This window comes from Parastagonospora nodorum (genome assembly GCF_000146915.1).
Source record: "Parastagonospora nodorum SN15 chromosome Unknown scaffold_35, whole genome shotgun sequence".
Classification (NCBI taxonomy): Eukaryota; Fungi; Ascomycota; class Dothideomycetes; order Pleosporales; family Phaeosphaeriaceae; genus Parastagonospora; species Parastagonospora nodorum.
The window spans coordinates 59,591-78,970 of record NW_001884583.1 but is presented as its reverse complement, the minus strand read 5'-3'; the positions used below and the strand labels follow the sequence as shown (position 1 = coordinate 78,970).

The 19,380-nt window shown below is 54.0% G+C and overlaps 11 protein-coding genes across 11 annotated transcripts, besides 2 other annotated features; 3 read left to right on the top strand and 8 right to left on the bottom strand.

The window, feature by feature from the left end:
• Positions 1-67: 67 nt before the first annotated feature.
• Positions 68-1,801, bottom strand: SNOG_14991 (hypothetical protein; the record flags this gene model as incomplete). Its single annotated transcript, XM_001805104.1, has 1 exon — positions 68-1,801. One exon carries the CDS (start codon positions 1,799-1,801, stop codon positions 68-70), a length of 1,734 nt encoding a protein of 577 aa, XP_001805156.1.
• A 268-nt stretch (positions 1,802-2,069) lies between these two features.
• SNOG_14990 (hypothetical protein) lies at positions 2,070-3,444 on the top strand (the record flags this gene model as incomplete). Its single annotated transcript, XM_001805103.1, has 3 exons — positions 2,070-2,762; positions 2,830-3,139; positions 3,197-3,444. 3 exons carry the CDS (start codon positions 2,070-2,072, stop codon positions 3,442-3,444), a joined length of 1,251 nt encoding a protein of 416 aa, XP_001805155.1.
• A 153-nt stretch (positions 3,445-3,597) lies between these two features.
• SNOG_14989 (hypothetical protein) lies at positions 3,598-4,018 on the bottom strand (the record flags this gene model as incomplete). Its single annotated transcript, XM_001805102.1, has 2 exons — positions 3,598-3,801; positions 3,893-4,018. The coding sequence occupies 2 exons, from the start codon at positions 4,016-4,018 to the stop codon at positions 3,598-3,600; spliced, it is 330 nt and encodes a 109-aa protein (XP_001805154.1).
• Positions 4,019-4,774: 756 nt separating this feature from the next.
• SNOG_14988 (hypothetical protein) lies at positions 4,775-6,580 on the bottom strand (the record flags this gene model as incomplete). Its single annotated transcript, XM_001805101.1, has 3 exons — positions 4,775-5,177; positions 5,220-5,904; positions 5,953-6,580. The coding sequence occupies 3 exons, from the start codon at positions 6,578-6,580 to the stop codon at positions 4,775-4,777; spliced, it is 1,716 nt and encodes a 571-aa protein (XP_001805153.1).
• Positions 6,581-6,608: 28 nt separating this feature from the next.
• SNOG_20169 (hypothetical protein) lies at positions 6,609-7,347 on the bottom strand (the record flags this gene model as incomplete). The annotated part of the gene is made up of 2 exons (XM_001805100.1): positions 6,609-6,766; positions 7,236-7,347. 2 exons carry the CDS (start codon positions 7,345-7,347, stop codon positions 6,609-6,611), a joined length of 270 nt encoding a protein of 89 aa, XP_001805152.1.
• SNOG_14987 (hypothetical protein) lies at positions 7,085-7,653 on the top strand (the record flags this gene model as incomplete). The annotated part of the gene is made up of 2 exons (XM_001805099.1): positions 7,085-7,399; positions 7,441-7,653. The coding sequence occupies 2 exons, from the start codon at positions 7,085-7,087 to the stop codon at positions 7,651-7,653; spliced, it is 528 nt and encodes a 175-aa protein (XP_001805151.1).
• A 704-nt stretch (positions 7,654-8,357) lies between these two features.
• On the bottom strand, positions 8,358-11,454 carry SNOG_14986 (hypothetical protein; the record flags this gene model as incomplete). The annotated part of the gene is made up of 3 exons (XM_001805098.1): positions 8,358-9,868; positions 10,014-11,060; positions 11,352-11,454. 3 exons carry the CDS (start codon positions 11,452-11,454, stop codon positions 8,358-8,360), a joined length of 2,661 nt encoding a protein of 886 aa, XP_001805150.1.
• An 860-nt stretch (positions 11,455-12,314) lies between these two features.
• On the bottom strand, positions 12,315-14,649 carry SNOG_14985 (hypothetical protein; the record flags this gene model as incomplete). Its single annotated transcript, XM_001805097.1, has 3 exons — positions 12,315-12,389; positions 12,444-14,569; positions 14,619-14,649. The coding sequence occupies 3 exons, from the start codon at positions 14,647-14,649 to the stop codon at positions 12,315-12,317; spliced, it is 2,232 nt and encodes a 743-aa protein (XP_001805149.1).
• A 590-nt stretch (positions 14,650-15,239) lies between these two features.
• Positions 15,240-15,271: a sequence feature (Short protein (SNOG_14984, EAT77527.2) was converted to a misc_feature.).
• An 80-nt stretch (positions 15,272-15,351) lies between these two features.
• Positions 15,352-15,394: a sequence feature (Short protein (SNOG_14984, EAT77527.2) was converted to a misc_feature.).
• Positions 15,395-15,588: 194 nt separating this feature from the next.
• On the bottom strand, positions 15,589-16,308 carry SNOG_14983 (hypothetical protein; the record flags this gene model as incomplete). Its single annotated transcript, XM_001805095.1, has 2 exons — positions 15,589-16,005; positions 16,057-16,308. 2 exons carry the CDS (start codon positions 16,306-16,308, stop codon positions 15,589-15,591), a joined length of 669 nt encoding a protein of 222 aa, XP_001805147.1.
• Positions 16,309-16,792: 484 nt separating this feature from the next.
• Positions 16,793-18,798, top strand: SNOG_14982 (hypothetical protein; the record flags this gene model as incomplete). The annotated part of the gene is made up of 4 exons (XM_001805094.1): positions 16,793-16,819; positions 16,940-17,253; positions 17,326-18,003; positions 18,231-18,798. The coding sequence occupies 4 exons, from the start codon at positions 16,793-16,795 to the stop codon at positions 18,796-18,798; spliced, it is 1,587 nt and encodes a 528-aa protein (XP_001805146.1).
• A 261-nt stretch (positions 18,799-19,059) lies between these two features.
• On the bottom strand, positions 19,060-19,329 carry SNOG_14981 (hypothetical protein; the record flags this gene model as incomplete). Its single annotated transcript, XM_001805093.1, has 2 exons — positions 19,060-19,205; positions 19,236-19,329. 2 exons carry the CDS (start codon positions 19,327-19,329, stop codon positions 19,060-19,062), a joined length of 240 nt encoding a protein of 79 aa, XP_001805145.1.
• Between the last annotated feature and the right edge of the window lie 51 nt (positions 19,330-19,380).

The following is a 19,380-nucleotide window of genomic DNA, read 5'->3' as shown; positions in this document are numbered from 1 at the left end:
AAGCCCCTCAACTGGTGCTATTCGCCTGTATCGGGCTCTCTCAGAGTATGACGCAGGATGCAGCAAACTACGCTTTCATCCCGTCCCCTCCCTCCGCCGTTCCATTTTCAGCCACTCCATTCTCGCCCTCCTCCTTAACCTCCTTCCTCCTCAACACCGCGACTCCCTCAACATGCCCTGTCATTGGGAAGAAGTCAAATCCCCTCAATGACTCAATCTCATAACACCCCTCTCCCTTACCAAACCCACCATCCACGCCCATCATGCCGCCAACAAGCACACCCACATCTCTCGCCTGCGTGTGTACATTGCAACTGACATACACCACTCTCTGAGGTCCGTACTCTACTAATTGCCTGAGGAACGACTCGTCGCAGCCTTTGCGGGGCGGGTCGATCATCACGACGGTCTCTTTGGCGGGAGAGGAGATGGACGCGAAGAGTTTGGCAGCGTCGGCGGCGATGAAGCGTGTGGTTGTGCTGGGCAGGTTGTTGAGTCGCGCGTTTGTTGTGGCGGAGTCGATGGAGCTGGAGCTGATGTCGATGCCGAGGGAGGATTTGAACAACTCGGAGAGGGTTATGGTGAAGAGTCCTGAGCCAGAGTATGCATCGATCAAGTGTGTGATTTTGTGCTCTGGGGTGGTGGGGAGGATGTGTTCGCGTATGTATTGGGTGAAGACGGGGAGGATGGAGTTGTTGTTTTGGAAGAAGGAGCCGGCGGGATTGACGAATTGGAACGTGTCGTCAATGTATTCTGTGGTTTTGGCGTTGGGGTCTGTAACGCATGTTTTGCGGTGAATGAAGTCTCCGCGCTCTTCGATGACGGCATCTTTGTCTTCTTCTTTTGAAGCATCGTATTCAGACTTGGGGATACGCTCTGTACTTTCGCGAAGGAGTATGGTTGCGCCTTTCTTGTAGTTTGCGAGTTCGGCGGCGACACGTTTACGCTCGCGCTTGTTGCCGTTGCGTATGGCATCAGTGCCAATGGGACAGTCTTCAATATCCATGGTGATACGGGTGCCCTTCTTCATGAACCCGATTGGAGGCATCTCCTTGAACGTGCGCCTGATGCCGTGGCGGCCATCGCTGCGCCTGGCGTCTGGAGGCCCGTCAAAATGAGGGGTGAGTTTTGTGCGGTATCCGTACTGGAGAGGAGAGCCGATTGTGTCGCCAATGACTGGGATGAGCTCTGGTGGTAAGTTGGAGAAGTTCTTGTAGGCTTTCTCGACGATGGACCTCTTGTGTTGCAGCTGAAAGTCGTAGGGCAGCATCTGGAACTGACAGCCCGAACAGGATGAAAAGTAGGGACACTTGACAAGCGATTGATCACGATGTTCCGAGGGACTATTGACCTTGATGAAATCGGCCATGGTGTATTTTTCTTTTTCAAAGTGCTTGAAGACTTTTGCCGTTACTTTGTCGCCAGGTGCTGTGAACGGAACCACATAGACCTGATCCGAATCGGAGCCTTCCTGGAAGCCGAGCCCATCGCCGGTAGACGAGATCTCTTTGATCTGTACCTCGATCTCTGCGAGCCTTTCCGGAAGATCTTTCGAGGCTACGTTTCCATCTTTTCCTACGGTGAGTTTCTTGATGAGCGCCGTTACATCTTCCAATAGAATTTCCTCGTTGGTACCGTTGGTTTTCAAGATCTTGCTCTGTACAGCGTGCCCATTCTTCATTCTCTTGTTTTTGAATCTGTAGCTTCCCCGTGACGCTTCCTCGCTTCTCAATGGTGTTTCGGCAAGTCTCTTTTCGCCGAAGCTCTCGACAGGCGCCACATTGTCCGCCGAGGATGCCATGTTGTATCTGGCGATGTTGGCCCTTCGCGATCCAGCGAAAAGTGTCCTTAGCGGTCGAAAGCCAGATCGTGCAAACATGCAGAATATCTGAGAGTTGAAAAAGTTATGTTAGTCACTGGGGTGGGAAAGGCGGCGATTGGCTGTGCCGACTAGCGCATCTTTTTCTCGAAGCTCGAACTTCACTTGTGGACGAGTGGTGGACGGCGCCAGTCGCTCTTTCCACATCGCAATACGCCCAATTGACCTCCAGCGGGACGGTCACGGTACAATGAGCGTCTGTCGCCCCGCTCGGTGTCTCTTCACCAAGGCCACGTCCACGACCCTGCCCAAGGCGCCGTCACAACGATCCTTCCAGACCTCCGCATCACGGCAGGCACGCAAGCGACGCCCCAACTACCCATCGATCAAGGCAGACGACCTCAAGCTGCTGAATCAGGCCGCCGAGGTCGAGTACCCCAAGTACGACACATCGGCGACGACGCTCCTGGAGAAGAAATACAGCGCCTCTCAAATCGCCGCCATCAAAGCCGCCGAATCTGCAATCGACACACGAGACGTTATAACACAAGGCCAGCGGCGAAGTGATCCATGGCGACTGCCCTACGAAGACGACCTCGCAGAAGTCGACCCTGTCACAGACAAGCGGATACGGCTGGGACCAGATGATGTCAAGGGCAAATTCTACTTCCGCCTCGCCAACGAGATGGAGCGGGACGAGGCGATATCCCAGATAGCAAATGAGAACCTGGCCAAGATGTTTCCCGAAGGAATGCCAGAGGGGGAGCTGAACGCAGATCAGGAGAAGCAAATACAACGGACTGCTTTCGAGGCGGCCATAACGCAGGCCGCGCTGGATCCCCGAGCGACATTCACATCCAAGGACCCGGAGACACTCAAAATCCTCGCAGACCCTCGTCACAACCTCGTAAACCCCGATCTGCCTCGTCTCGAGAACCGCATGGCAAGACAGACTCGCCGCTCCTCGAATGAGGAGGAGGAGGACCCACGGGCAGAAGCGACTCCTTCAGTACCTTGGCTGGGACAAGCAAAAGTTGCGCAGCATCCGCGTAAAGACGCTTGTGACCCACGGCGTCACGAATCAAACACGCATGGGCAAGATTAGGAGTTTGTACTACTTGACTATTGCAGGCAACCAGGACGGGCTGCTGGGCGTGGGCGAGGGCAAGTCGGTGGAACCCGAAGAAGGCCGGAAACAAAGCATCATGAGTGCGATTCGCAACATGAGACCTGTTCCACGGTATGAAAACAGGACGACGTTCGGCGACTTGGAGAGGAAGGTTGGCGCGACCAAGGTGCAATTGTTTGCCCGACCGCCTGGTGAGTCCTCATCCTTTTGAAGCGTGAGGATGCAGAGTGGCTAACTTGTCGTCATAGGCTTCGGTCTCCGCACACAACATCTCATCTTCGAGCTCGCCCGCGCCGCCGGCCTGCAAGATCTCGCCGCAAAGACGCCCCGCTCGCGCAACAAGATGAACGTCATCAAGGCAACGTGGGGAAGCTCTCACGAACCAGAAGCTGCCCGACGAGATTGCGCGGGCGCGAGGAAAGAAGATGGTCGATGTGAGGAAGGTGTATTACGGAGGCAGTGTACATTAGACATGGCCCTCGTAGCCATTTATTAGGCGGGGCTGTATATAGCATCTAGTCCTGGCGTGTAGCATCACCATATAGCACCTGTATCACCACAACCTTTCCTGCACTAGCGTAACTCGTTCAATTGGGGTATCATATCATCTTCCTCATGTCCATTGCCATTGCCATTCTCCACGCCCTCCTCAGAGCGCAGATCTACCCCCCTCCCCCTCACTGTCCTCCCCACCCCTATCATCCTGATCATCCATCTGCTGGTTCAGAACAATACTATACACACTCGCCTTGAGCAGCGTAAACACCAGGCTCGTCTTGCGCTCCAGCCCGCGCAAGCCATCCAGTATCGCCGCCGACGGTTTATTCGACAGGTCGAGGAGGAGTGTGGACATCTGTTGCGCATTGTCAGTTTATTCGCGCGCAGCGGGGAGGGGAGGGGAGGGGAAGGAAGGAAGGAAGGAAGGAGAGGAAAGGAAACCTCACATTATTCAGATTCCCAAGTAACCTCGCATACTCGTCTAGGACTTCTTGTTCGAGCGGCGACAGTGTTTCGTTGTCTTCGGATGTTTGGGAGGCTGAGAGATGAGCTTCTGGGGTTTCGGACGCCATCCTTGCGAGAATTGTATACGTAGGAGAGGTGTAATATGTGCGGCGACTGATTTGGTTTACTTAATTGTTGGTGGGGCTTGTTCACTGCGGCAATTTGCGGAGCGGTGCAGATCCACAGGGTAACTTGTCGTAGAAAACAGTAAATGTCGTGATTGAAGTCTGATCAATGCTCAAAGAGTGAATTGAGGCTGTTGTGGGGATGACCGTGGTTTCGTCGCGTTGTTGCTCGACCGCAAGATGCGCCTGTTGCGGGGAAGACGCGACTCCGAGTGGTCAGTGCATGTCAATAATCACGCCCAGTCACATCACGACAAATGCACAAAACGTATCTCGCCTGACACTGTCGTATATTTTGTAATCGCTGTTTTCACTTCGACCTCCATCTGACGCTTCTTCCTAGTGACAGCTTCCTGCTATGCTACGCCCGAGCTGCATCCGCACTCAGACCGCGCATGCCATTTCCATACAAGTACCTTTGCACAAAGAATGCCACAATACTGTGTCGAACGCCATATAATCGAGATATGGATCTCCATGGCCTTTTCTTTGGTAAGGCCTGTGGCTAGCGCTGAATCGAAATTAAAAACAAAATTTCTCCGTAAACGCCGCTGCCATGAACTAGAAACCCGATGTCTATAACACCATGCTGAAAGAGTGGAGCCGGGAGTGGTGCAACAAAACGCCCCCCATGTAATACAGATATGCAGACGTCCACTTTTGGTGCTTGCTACCAAAGAGACATTATCGGCGTCGACCCTATCGATGCGAATTTGAGCTCTGAGGTGTAATGTACTCTTGGCTTGATTCTTGATGGTGGTGGTCGTCGCCGTCGTGGTGTAGGGTGACGCTGTTGAATTCTTCAAAAGGATCGGCAAGCTCGCCCATAGGCGTAGCGAGTCCAGAGTCCAGAGGTACACCCTTGACCTTTGAGGCTCCGATGTCGACACTGTGGCTCTCCTTGACGTTGCGGAAGTTTGGTGTTTCGACACCGGCGCCCTGATGGGGAACGATGGGTGGCTTCATGTGACGCAGAAGCGCCCATTGAGTCGTGCGGAAAAAGGGAGCAGTCTTGATGTCAGAAGCTCCAGCGCGCGAGCCTAAACGACGCGTCTCATCCTTGATGAGTAGTTTGCGAATTATGCCTTTGCAGAGACTGGATCTGTTAGTGATTCATCGTCCATGTCATGAACTAGGAACTTACTTCGACACTGCTGGTGCACCAGACCCCTCGGGGAATGGTACCTCATCCCTCAGAATGTTGGCAAACGTCGCGTTGCGGTTCTTGCCCTTGAAAGGTGTCGTGCCGTACAGCATCTCGTAGATTAAGATGCCAAGGGTCCACCAGTCGACCGCGCTGGTGTGTCCGCAGCCCTTGATAACCTCTGGCGCGATGTACTCCTCAGTTCCTACGAACGAGTTGGTCCTGAAATTTGCTATGCAAGACTTTGTGTCAATGGTTGGCAAATTGTTTGAGGAAGTGCCGCTTCGGCCGCTGAGAATCATTGTCGGGCGGCCGCCCGAGTCGGACTGCTTTGACAGATCAAAATCCGACAACATGATGTGACCAGACTGGTGGAGGAGGATGTTCTCGGGCTTCAGATCTCGGTAGATGAAGCCCATCAAATGCAGGTACTCCAGGGCGGCGGTCACCTCGGCAGCATAGAACCGCGCGGCATCCTCGTCGACGCACTTGTTTGGTCTGGTCTGTAGAGCGCGGAAGAATTCACCGCCGCTGCAGTACTCCATGCAGAGGTAGAGATGGTCTTCGGACTGGAAAGAGTGGTAGAGGGTAACAATAAAGGGGTGGTTGCTGGTCGCCAGGATTTCTTGCTCTGCGAGTGCACGCTTGATCTTGTTTCGCTTGATCATCTCCTTCTTGCTAAGAACTGGGACTTGTTAGTGAGCAGTCAAGATGGTGCATGCGAGCATCGTACCCTTCATAGCATATAGCCTACTCGACTTCTTCTCGCGCACCAAGTAGACCTTGCCAACATCGCCTTTACCGATCAACTTGATCTTGTCGAAGCTTCCAGGGCCGACTTCGACGTTCCTAACCTTGATGGAATTGGAGCTGTATGTCCGTCGGAAGGCGACAGACTGGCGGATCTGACCTGGGCTGGGTATTGAGCCACCGTTTTCGACAGGCAGGAGAAGATTGTTGGAGCCCTGGGGCAGCGTCTCCACCATGCTCAACGTCGACGAGTTGGGGTGATGCAATACGGGTTGCTTGCCGAGCTCGGCGGTCTGGGGGCGGTCGTCTCCATTTCCTTTTGCGAAGAGTCCCTGGGCATTGGGTGCAGAGGCGACTCTTCGCAGCTTCCGGGCGAGCTCTTCCTTGCCTGCAGTGGTGGCATCGCCGGCAGCACCGTCGGCTTTTGTTCTCGTTATTGCTGGGGTGTCTGGGGGAGATGGAGGCACGCTACCTTGGTTGTGGTGGCGCAAGGCTGGGGGTCCCTGGTGGGCAAAGTAGGGATTGGCGTGTGCCGTGGGCGACACGGTGTCGTCGAGCGGGTTGCCTTCGCTGGCGACCGTCTGCGAGCGATTGCGGGAGATGTGAGGCATAAACCTCGACTGGCGGAAGCCCGACTTTTCATTCTTGGGGGTCGAAGCTGATGTGGTTGGCGTCGTCGGAGATGTTGCGGGTGTCGTTGCTGCTGTTGATGCGGAAGAAGTTCTTGATGCGCTGCGAGACGTGGCTGTTGGAGCCGTTGAGCGGCTTGTTGGTGGACAGCGAGGCGCCGGAGAAAAGTGCGCTTCTCCGTCATGTTGGTGTGTGTGGATGCGGAGGAGCTGAAGAGCTGCGTCATGGTGGTCACGCAAGGAGGATGCAACCGTTGCAGACGCGGCAGTAGTGCCGGGTCGCGGAGATACGTGAGGCCGCAGATGAGCTGGCGGGGGTGGCCGTCGTCGTGGTCGTGGTCGTGGTCGGTGTCGTGGTTGATGTGGTCGATGTGGTCGGTGTCGTGACGAGCGGGTCAGTGGGCCATGGATGTCCGATCTGGGCAATGTCGCTGGGTCGAGAGTGGCTTGGGCGCAGGCGGGGAGTGCTTGGTCCGGCGCGAAAGAATGTCGCCCGGGGCAATGGCGTGGGCGGAGCGGGAGGAGGAATGTCGAGGGCGCACGAATCTCTCGAGTCGGTGTCTACTTGCAGACTCTGGCAGAGCTGCTGGGGGGGATAAGAGGACGAGGTTCCGGATACCTACCAGCCTCTACCTACCAGTGGCAGCCGGCAGCCAGCAGCAGCTTAGTGCCGCAGCGGCGAATGATGGATGGGGGAAGGTGCGAAGTGGGGACTGGGAAGCCCGCGTTCGAGCCCCGGCAGCCAGCATGGGGACATGCCCAAGCCTACAAGACCCTCGCGCTCGACTTGTTCTGCCCTGGGTAAGCTCAGCCGTCAGTCAATTCACTGCAATCCACTGCAGTGCACTGTGCTCGCTGCATTTCCAAGCATTGCCTGCCGCATCGGACGAAAGAGCGCGCTTGACTGGGGACGCCGCTCTGCGCCTCCTCCTCCGCCTCCTCCGCGCATCTGCTGGCCGATAAAGCTACCATTCCGCCGTCCCGCTGCCCTCCCCACGATGACGACCGTCTCGATTTATCAGCACAGCGAAGAACCTGGCACACCCCCATCCTGACTGCGGCTCGTCTCTCATCTTAACTTTGTCACCCCTTCTGCTCCCTTCCATACTTTTATGCTTCCATGCTTTCATGCTTCCATGTCCATCGATGCCATGCCATGTGCCGAAATGTGCCAAGTGAGCATTGAAGCATGCTGCTCTCAGCGCCAATCCGTTCTGGAACATTGCCACATTTGGCAGCTGCATACATAGTCCGAACGCCTGTTTGCCCGCCCTCGCCCCATCACTAGCATGGTTTCGCTCACGCTGCAGCATGAAAAGTGTCTTTGAGGAAAAGGTTTTCTGGTTACTATACAAAGGATTGAGTATGTCGCTTAGCTAGCTATACAAGTCTTGATGACATGACGGTGCAGGTTGCCGACGAGAGGGAAAAGGAAGGCAAGCCTGAGCGAATCCACCGAGCCTATTTATCATCCACCTTGCAGTTCCGTCAACCTTCCATACTCCAACCATGTCCATTCGAGAAAGAAAGCAAAATAAAACATTTCACTTCCGTCTCCGCCTAATTACCGCCGTTCCAATACCAATGTCACCGCCGATACCGTAATAAATGCATCGCAATGCTGTCAACGAAGCCAAATGTGACTGAAGACTGTAGTCGATAAGTGTGCTTCGATAAACACCAATAGATGAAGAGTCGGACATTTGTGCCACAATATCCAACCACGCGCTGAATGGGCAGGGCCTTGGTCATCATGACCCTAGTTGCGAGTGTTCCTGCGATGCTCTTCAATCTCCTCGAGCTCCTCCCGCTTGATGGCCTGGAAACGCTTTCGCCACTTGTCTGACCGCCTCGTCTTCTCTTCGGGAGACATGGTACGCGGATCGTCCTTCCTGTTGCGCCTGAACTTGTTGGTCACTTGCTCGAGCTTGGCTTTGGCTGGTGAGAGCTCTCCCGACTTCTTGGGCGAGCTCGGTGGGTTGGGCGACGAAACCCCATTGCTTCGACCATTGCCGCATGACTTTGGAGGAGATCCAAGAGCCTTCTGTTTGCCCTTTCCACCAGAAGGCTTGAAGCAAGAGGCAGTGGCTTCCTCAGCCTCCGCTTCGACCACCTCAGGTCCGTCGGCGGCGCGCTTGTTAGCAGGGGCGCGCTGGTCATCGATATGCGTCTCCAAGACAATGTCGGCCAGATCGTCCATAGCTCCATCGAGCCCTGACAAGCGATGGTTAGCAAAGGGCCGCATGCTAGTCGCAGCTTCTCCGCCAGAGCCATTTGGACTCATCTCCTTGGGCGTCGGATAGAAGCGCTGGTTGGAGAAAGGCGTTCCATAGTCTCGGTTCTGGATCTGGGCCCCCGAGAACTGCCGGCCAAAACCACCATTGGTCTTGGATGCATCTGCGTCTGCGCGGTTTGCAATACCTTTGTCTTGACCTGCCTTGCTTGGCTCGTTCTCACCAGAGAACAATGTCGCGGGACGACGGGTTGCGGGACCCTCGGCGATAGGGTTGGCTGGGCTGGGATACTGCATGCTGGACACGTTGCGCTGGCGCGAGACATAGGCGGCCTCGGTGAGAAGCGCATAGGCGTTCTGTACATCTTTGATACCCCCCTGGGCACTGTATGAAGAGTCCTGATACATTTTGGCTGGCAAGCTGTCCTTGGATGACCCAACGTTTTCGTAGTTGGTAGACTGGCCAGTGTTGCGGTTGAACGTCATACTGATCGCAGAGTCATGAGGCATGGATCCAGCAATGAGACCTCGCAGCGAATGCGTACGAGACTCGGTGCCTTGTGCATACGATTCTCGCATGGCACCATCGAGGCGGCCTCTCTTTAGTTCGTCTGCAAGAAACTGGAGGAGACCTTGAACATAACCTTGCAGGACTTCTGGGCTATCGGGCATGCCAACATGATCGTATCCAGCCTGGTACCCTTCTTGGTATGTAGACGGTACGTGTGCCACAGCCTTGCGGGAGAAAGGCCAATTCTCGTTCGTGTCGTTGCGTTGGTCAGAATCAGATCGTGCGATCATCTTCTTGTTCGAGGCCAACTCGGGGCCATATGAGCCAATGGTGGGAGCCTTCTCAAGAACACATGCTAAGTGTTGTCCTGTGGCGCTCTGTCGCAGCGAGGAGGAGGATTGTCGTTTGCCGAATGCCTCTGGCCAGGATGTAAGCTTCGAGATAGGCTCGTTCTTGTTTACGCGCCCAGAGTGGCCTTCATTCCAAGGACTAGCAGGCCAATGCTTCTCGGGGGTGGACGGTATAGCTGTGTTGTCATTGGGAATCTGGCTTCGGCTCAAACGCTCTCGGGGCCAGTCGGGTGGAAGAATGCTCGTGCGTGTTGGTAGGAAAAAAGTCCGTTGTGTCGACGCTGGAGAAACTGAGCTTCTGCGACAATGGCCGCTGCTCACGTCTCGATTGTGGCTCCTCTTGAGTGCGCCATGGGGATCGCTTTGGAGGTGAAGGAGTCGGGGGCACAGCACTCTGCACTGCACCTGGTTTGGTGGCCGGCTCATAAGTAGGACTCTTTGGGTTCAAAGCTGGCTTGATTGAGCCATCCTGGGGAGGCTTGATTGCGATGGCATGTGAGCGACGGCTTGCTGATCCTGGAGAGCGTGGCGGGTTTACAGAAGGTGCCACGAATGGTGTTGGCTCTGAACCAGGAAAGCTTGGAAAAGCACTGTAGGGCGGAGGATACATCATCATTGGCGTGTATGGACTGGCCGCCGGGAACGGATACAGCGCTTGAGAAACAGGCTGCTGTACTTGAGGTACAAACGTCGGAAGGGACGCCGAGGCAGGCGCCGTTCCAGCAGGGCCTATGAAGGAGTTGGTCGGGGCGGCAGCGCCGTTCTCGTTCTCAAGTGCCGTGATAGACTTGCGCAGCGCATCGAGCTCGACGATAAGGCATCGCTTCTTCTCGATCATGTTGGCACGCCATGCCTCGCTCTGGTGGCTGGCTTGAAGAACCTCAGTCTGTTCCACCGACCGAAGCTCCTGCTTCTTGAGAGACTGTTGAGATTTGAGCGTCGGAAGATCTAGGCCAGCGAATGGTGAAGTCGAGTTGGTGCGCGATGGGCCGTACGACAGGCCAGGCATGCTGCCATATGTGCTGAGAGCTGGAGGCTCTGGCGCGTGTTTTGCACTAGGTTCCATAATGGCGTTGCTACCCATAGCTGGTGTGGAGTTGGCGTTCACAGCTGGCAGTGCGAACATTCGATCCCCAATGAAGACGACAGGTTGACCACCGACAACCTCGATACGTGCGGCAGAGTTGTTGTTCGACTGCGTTTGTGCAGACATGATGGTGTTCGGCGTGACGCGTAGGGTGGACGGTTTGAAGCTGTTGTCAGGGAAACGGGATGTACCCAGTGGTGGCAGGTCGCTGGGAACGATTCGACCTCCAGCCGTGACTCGCATACCAGGTGGGCTGCCGTGTTCTTTGAGAAGCTTCTCAGCTTTACCACGTTTGATGGAGGGAGTAGGCGATGGCCTCTTTTGTGGTGCAGTTGGTATGAGCGGTTGTGCGACGGGGACCCGTAGGCTTCTACCTGAAGACCTGCTAGCTAGATTCGCAGATGCGGACGCGGATGGGCGAAGGACGTGTTCTGCCAAAGCATATCGATTAGTATCAATAGTGGAGAGTAGTAGAGGAGCAGAAGAGCACACAGTAAGAACTCAACTTGGATGGTGAGCGTCGGTGAAGTGAAGTGAAGTAAACGGTGAGAGTGTGAAAGCTGCTCACTGACCTTTGATCACATCCTCATCCGCAAACCTGTCTATGGAGACGGCAGACTCCGAGACCGAGTCGCGAAGCGCAAGCAGTTCCTCGACTTTATAGGCAAGTGACATCGTGGGGGTCTGTCCCTCAGATGGATGGATAACGAGCCGTTTTTCTAGCAAATCGTTGATGCGACCAAGCCAATGAGGCAGCGGAACAGTCGAACGACGTGGGATGAGATGGTATGATGCGAATATCCTGTCATGATCAGCAACGCTTCATTGACGTGGGCGCGTGGTGCACCAAGGCCAATGCCGGTGATGGAGAGGGACAACAGGAACGTACTCCAAAGTTGGTTGGTGGAGAATGCAAAGTGCGAAACGAGCGACAGCTATCCAAAAAGCCGAAGAGCAGCAATGCGGAACAAGAAGGGCGAAACAAGAGAATGGAAGACAAATGAGTGTTTGGTTGTTGAAGGTGGAAGAGCGTTGACAAATAGTTATAGCCTGTACCGCGATGTGCCTGCCGGCTCGGTGGCTCAGAACATCCAGGAAAGAGTGGGTTCGCAAGAGAAGAGAAGCCGAGATGAAGCTGGGGCAACAGGGATGTCACTGGGCGTGACTTCCTTCCTCTCTATGACAATCATGATCAAATGATGGAAAGAGGATGTAGTACACGATATTCGTCACATCGCAGAGGTTTTACTAAAACACAGCGGCTGGAACGATACATAAGTAGCTTGAGAGTACGAATGAAAAGAAAAGAGCAAAGTTGCACACCGACATCGTGAGGAGTCCTGAGCCACTATGTATAACTTAAGAGTATATCAACTCAGTTCACTACAGCCATGTACTGGTATAAGAATCAAGCAGCGCCGTCGCTATGCATGCCGCAAATGCCCCTCTTGCGCCGATAACAATATTGTGTTCGCCAGTGACTTCCGCGTTGGCGCCAATATTTGACGCATATCATCTATCGTAGTTGTGCGCCTCTACCTCCTCCTGGTAGTGCGGGCTGTAGGAGGTGGGTCAAATGCGTCCTCGTCGTCTTCGATTTCGTCGTCGCTCTATATTGGCTGTTAGTAGAAATGGTTTGGAAATTTGACTGGATCGTCACTTACCGGCTCGGCAGCCTTCTTGCCTCGGGCTGCAGGTGTCCGCGTGGGCTGACTGCGCTGTGAAGCAGGTTGAGAGAAGTTCAGGGTCGACTGTTTGCCGGTAGCCGGAGCTTTTGCCCGGCTGGTCGTCGTCTTCTTCGCGGGTGATTTCGCCCTCGCAGGTGCTTTAGCAGCAGTCTTCTTTGCAGGAGCCTTCTTCATAACTTCAGGAACAAACATGCCCTCGTCACTCTCCTCGTCGTCATCGCTCAGCATGATCACATCCTCTTCCTCTTCGTCCTCCTCCTCTTCAACGACCTTCTTCTTGCCACGTCCACCTTTTGCAGCTGGTGTCGGCTTCTTCTTCGCGGCTGCTGCCGTTTGTCGCGTGGTACCCGCAGCTTTACCACGACCGCGTGCCGTAGCTTTCTTGGTCGTCACAGACGCCACGCTAGCATCATCTCCGAAATCATTATCTTCTCCGCCATCAACTGGTCGGATGAGGGCGCCTGGGTCATCCGCCCAGTGACCGTCTTCTTCACTGTCCCAACCGAAGGGCTTAGCTTTCAGATTGGACCTTTTCGTTTTCTTGATCTTGCCGGCCGAGAACAAGTTCTCCAGCTGCGATTTGTATTGGTCCATTTCGTTCATGATGTGCTCTTCGTCAAGTTCATTGGCGTTCATCAAGTGTGTGAGCTGGTTCGTTAGACTCTCTTCAACAAAGAGCTCCATCGCGTGCTTGTCGTCCTTGTCAACGAATTGAAGCACAGCATCTCCAAAGGAGTTTTGCGGTAGGATCGTCAATGTCTGCGCAGTCAAGAACTCTTTGACTAACTTATCCACCTTCACAGTACTAGCTGACATCTCTGCCAACACTGAGTCATCTGGCATTTCAGTCTTGTTCTTCGATGTTCGTGTCGCAGTCTTCTTCTTTCGATAGAACTGTACAACGTCATTTTGATTGGCCACCTTATTCTGGAAGTTATTGGACAGGCGCTGAGGGTTCTCGACATTAAACTGTCCGGGATGGGGCGCTGTGTACTCAACGCGCAGGCGCACAAGCGGTAGCGGAACCTCGAGTTCATCATCCTCTTCCCGGTCGTCTTGCAGCTCGAGCCATTCCCGTTTAGCTTGCTCTATGAGACTATCCACCACTTTGCTAAGGTATTGCGTGATCTTTGTACGATTGTCGCTCATTCGCCACAGCTCTTTTTGTTTGATCTCTTTCTCTTCAGCAAGCACAATCTCCTTCATGATGAAGGGCCGAACAGACTTCAGTCGAATAGTCTCAGTCTGGAACTCTTTGCCCGTGATGCTCAAAATAGCGACATGCTTCGGCACGGCCTCACCGGGCATCAGAGAAGTGGCAATTGATGAGCCCGGTTGCATGACATGAAAGCCCATCTCGGGGTTGAGGCGCGGGTCAATGAGACACTCGTGCTCGTGACCCCACACTACGAGGTCCATAAATTCTGGCAAGAAATTCTCGGGGAGGTAGCTGGTTGGTGTATGGGCGTGATGATTCTGGTGGACGCTCATGATGTTGAACCACTCGTCTTTCTGAGTTCTTGGCTGGAAGAACTTGACCTTCCCATCTCGCCAGGTATGGAAGAGCCGCTCGTCTCGCACATTGCTAAGACCGTATAGCGCCAGCTTTGTTTGGCCTTTCTGGAGCAAGACGGGCCTGACGGCTATCTTGTCTACCTCAGGCGTACGACCGAAATAGTTGACCAGGCCAGAAGCCTGTAGTAGGTCCAGTGGAGAATATGAGCCTTCACCCGAGGGATCGTCGTGATTACCATGGATTGCGAATACAGGTATCGCAACGTTGATATCATCGTCTTCGTAGTTGACGTGGTCGAAGATTCCACCAAAGTTCTCACTGGCGTCGCTCAGCATCTCCAGCTCACAAGGCTTGTCTCCCAGACAGTTTTGTCGTATCGATCGCATGACGTGATAGAGCGACTTCCGCGACGGCTTGTTCTCGTGGAACAGATCGCCAGCATGTAGCACCATGTCAACGTCATGCTCCTTTGCCAAACGCATGACTTCGTCAAAGGTCTTCCAGCTATCGTCCTTGCGGTAAGCATCGATCTCTTGGTATCCGACATGGCTGTCCGTGGCGACCAGGATTCGGATGGTGTCTGCGCCTGTATATCGTTAGCGCATGGAGTCGTCTCGTGAAGTCAACCCACTTACCACGCTGTGGGCCGCGTGCTCGTGGAGGCATTGGGGAGCTTACGCGGGGCAGTCGAGTCTCTGGTCCAAGTTGTGCTGGGAAAGGCGGATTGCGGACAGAAATTCAAACTTCCCCACGGCCGGTAATGGCCTCTTATGCAGTTCTTCAGGCGCAATTGCAACAGCTGCTCGCTACCAATCTTCGATCGCGACGCGCTTCAGCCTGGCCAAGCTCTTAGCTCAAACCCGTGATCACGTGGGGCGCGACATTGACGGAACATGCGCAAACATTTCGCCGACCTCCAGCATCCCGACGCACGCCGCAATGTTTCCTACTCGGGCGCTCTGCTCTCGATCGGTCTGGAAAGGTGAGTAATGCGAGTGTGTAGAGATGAGACTTAACCAGGCTGACAATTCCCAGGGCCCAACATTGTCCCGTAAGCCCTTAAGCCCTCAATACCCCATGGCATCCGCAGTTGACTAAACTTCTCAAGCCTACCTATAAAGCGAGCGAAGCCCGGCGAGCGACTGCCTCCAATCAAGACGCAGGCAAGGTCTGCAACCATATTGCCCAACTTTGTGGGTCTGAAGTTCCAGATACACGATGGGAAGAACTACCAGGACATCACCATAACGGAAGACATGGTCGGACACAAGCTCGGAGAGTTCGCGCCGTATGTTCCACATCCCATGCCACCACAGCTCAAGCTGTGCCCTCACATTCGAGTGCGATCGGCTAATAGCCGCCTTGTAGGACACGGAAGAATTTCACATACAAGCAAACAAAGAACAAATGAGGTCATGGGCTCATATGCATTCAATGGGAGTTTGGGTATCATTGGTTCTTATCTAGAGGCACTCTTCTGTACCGATACTGTACAATACGACCAAGCATGTTATTGGGTAAACTGAATATACCAATGTTATGTCCGTACCCATGCGCCCAAGTAACCAGATAACGCCCGCAATGCATATCCCGACGATTGACCGTCTATCGATAGAACTCGCCGCGCTTGATGTTGACGCCATACTCGCCGACAGCCATGCCAAGGTCCTCCATAGTCAGCACTGTGCGTCCTTGGCTTCCACCCTGTCCGCCTCCGCCATATCCAGGACGCTGTATGCCAAGGTTGTAGTCCTTTGCTTTTGCTCCAGAGTCTTTGCCGCCCTGTGCTCCACCGGGCGCTGCTGCACCCTGTGGACCACCTGCTGCACCGAGTCCGCCCATGGGGTTGTTGCTTGTGGTGTTGGACGACCTGATGCGGGAGTACTGGTAGGCGTCGGCAGCAATGTCGGCGATGAACTTCTGTGTTGCGAGCGCAAGGAGACGGGCGAGGTGGGGAGATGTGTAAGGCGGTGGTGGCAGGCCGGCACGTGTGCAGTAGTAGTTGGTAACTGCGTCGGGAATCTGGCTTTGTCAGTCTCATGCTGCGCCCAAGTGTCGCAATCGGTCGCATACGATAGGCGCATAGTCATCCATCTTTCCCAGGAACTCCCGTAGTGTCGCGTCCTTTTTCGCCGGAATGCGCGCTTCGAACGTCTGCGCGGCATCCGTTATCCCGTTCACCGCAGGCTCTGCGTCTGCAGCGCCGTCAAGGTTCATCGCGTCTGCTTGAACCGCGTCGTGGTTGATCTCCTCCTCGACCGTTGGGTCTAGCTCATCGTTGACCTCCATGCTAGCGTCGAGCGGTTGGGCAGTGCTGTCGGACATGGCTGCGGTGAGAGAACGGCTGCTTAGCGGATCTCGAATATGACGTAAGTTGGAAGGTGGGAGCGCGGAGGTTGATGCGGGTCGTAGAGAATACAGCAGCCGGCAATCAGATGCGGAAGGCAGACGTGGAGACCCTTCCGCAGCCGGCCAATCGGAGCACGCGCTGGTCTTCATCATTCAACGTCTACGAACTGCTTCACTGTCCCCAGTACCATGATTTTGAGTTCTGCTAAGTATCGTACATGTGTCTCTTAGATCGGCCAGACCTTTGTTTGCTCCGTCCGTAGTCCCTGCTGGCTGCAGGGTCTTCCGGTTGTGCACTTGAACTATTGATCATCCACATCATCAGCCCTGGAACAAACGCCGTCGAGAGACATGGCCTAGGCAGAAGGATGGGTGCAAGTCGGCCTCATTCATTTGGTCGCATCTCCCCCCAGCGCCATAGCAAACACTATTCGTCTATTCGCGCTCGTGGAACCCTACCATGCCAGTCCTCAGGCGATGTCTGATGGTTGACGCACCGCAATCGGCCCCGCTCTGATACACGTCCTCCGTGAAGCCAGCCACTTTTTGCGGTCGACATCTCTCTCACCTAGTATTAGCTCCTGTGAAGCATCCACATCTGTCGCAGGCTAAGGAACTGTGGTACCACACTGCCATCCCGTCTACTCTTTTAGAGGATTCGAAACCCGAACCCGCCAAAGACAACAGGTCTCACATGGTCATCGCTGGACTATTCCTGCCATCAGCCTCTTTTACCGTTCACATGGCTACCCTATGGATCTTACCTCCTGAGCTCCTCGAGATGATACTTCACCTTATGGGAAGCATCGACGATGTACACAACATGGGCCGAACGTGCAAGAAGACCTACGACATCCTTCAGCGGCCGACCAGATACGTCAAAATTATGAGATCGGTCATCGGATGTGCCCCACAGCACAGGTATGATCTCCAGCTCTGTAAAATGCTGGACCTTCACCAGGATGTTGTTCAGCATATTCATCACCACAACAGTCTATTGCCAGCGACCCAACTCAGTCCGTTCGGTTACGATTGGAACAAGTGGGAAAGTGCTCTGACCACGGCGACAAGAGCTGCCACATGTGACGATGTGTGTTGTTCTGACTGCCTCCCGGATTTCATCGTCTATGACATATTAGCTCGATATCAAGGATTACGAGTGCTCGAGAACCTCTGGTTGGAACTACAAGTGAATGCAAACGACTATTTCTCGATAGATGAGAGCTCCGATGCGAGTGCACTCTCGCTTACGCACGGATATCAAGTTGTAATCAATCGCAACGAGTTGTACCGGGATGGAGAATTACCCACACGGAAACGTGCAACCCCAGAGACGGCAGGTTATATGACCCTGAATTCAGATCAACGGGCACGCTTTTATTCAGCAGTCATTTGTGTCTGGTTGTTCAACGAAGTCCGCTGGGTACTTGCCAATTTCCAGTATCCCGGACGCCTCGACCTCCAGATCCATGTGCTGGAGACTTGCAAAGAACATATATTCGAACGAAACAGCGAGCCTCTAATGGATGAGCTAGATCAGCACGCTGTGTTTCGCTTTATGTATCACCACCTGTTGCCTGTCTACGGCCTATCGCTCGCAGAACAGGATATTTCCAAGTTACCGTTCACTTTCTCGTCGGACTTCAGCAAAGATCAAGGCTTCACCGCTAGGTACGTCAAGTTAGCAGACAATTTTGTTTGTATAAAAATCTGCAGACACCCAGGAGCATTGAGAAGCATAGGGCGAGTCTCTCCGGCTATGCTGGTCTTTCTGTACGCTTTTTGCCATCTTTATGTCAGGGAGGACTACTCATCGCGATTGCAATTTTTCGCTCTCTCTCTCTCTCTCTCTCTCTCTCTCTCTCTCTTCTCTGTGTCTCAATGCTGATGAGGTGTAGGCTACTCCAGCTCTTCTTTGCAGCAGGACAGACCTACTATCAGCCGCCTGACCTTATCGACCTCGTTGTACGCTACAACGCATCTCACAGGCCGGCTTATCCACGCGTAGCTTTTCCCACAAGTACGCAAGTTTGGCAACACCCCTCACAAGCTTTCGCCTTCCCTTCCAACCCGGACCTTGACTTATTTGACGACAACTATAAGCAACTTGTTCTACGGGCTTCACTGACGCACCTGAACTTGATCGCTCGCGCCTCTTTCCACCAAACCAGCCAAATTAGGTCGCCACTTATCACTGCACCCACGTCAACCGACGCATATACAATACGTGACCACGCTAGCGACTTTTTCTTCGACCGAGTCACGGTAGCATTTGAGAAATTTGAGAGCCGCGATTCACAATTGCTGAGCATTCGTGAGGTGTTCCCAAGGAAATGGGAAGATGCACTGTGGAGTGTCTGGTGGTGGGCCAATAGCGAAGACAAGGCTAGAGCCAAGATGGAGAGATGGAGGGAAGTGCCAGTGGAAGGGTTGTATACGACTGGAGTGGCAACGGCGACAGTTTGACTATCTACAATGGCATGGATCATGTGATTGAGTGGGAGTGTGCGGGGAGCTGGGCAGGCAGACAAAATAGCTCGGGCGCGGGAGGGATCCGTTTCACCGTGGTCAAGACGATCATGTGCATGTATTGATTGCGTATCTCATGAACTTGAGATGAGAAGTGACGTGGTATGCTCAGCCCCAGCACGAGGTGCAGGACAGACACGAGTACCACTGATATGGCAAGATGAGATGAATCCTTTGGGTGCTTTGCGAAAAGGTGGTCTAATCTCCGTGCGTCCTTACATGGTTGGCTTGTCTGCTGCGTAAAGCAGATGCTGCAGCAGTGTCCCTGGTAGACGCTATCATAGGAGCTGCGGAGCTTGATACAGACCACACTCGGAAGGTGTACACATGGCTCCATGTGATGGCTGTTGAGTGGTAGGCTTACAATGTCTTACTGCCGGAGCTAGATGCCTGGATCGATGGTGGGAGGCGCCGCTTCCGCCAATCACAAGCATTCGGTGCCTTGACTTTCTGCTTATGGCAGGTCATCGTCCATGATGCCGACAGCTGGGGATTTGGAGATTGGAGTCGATATAGCTG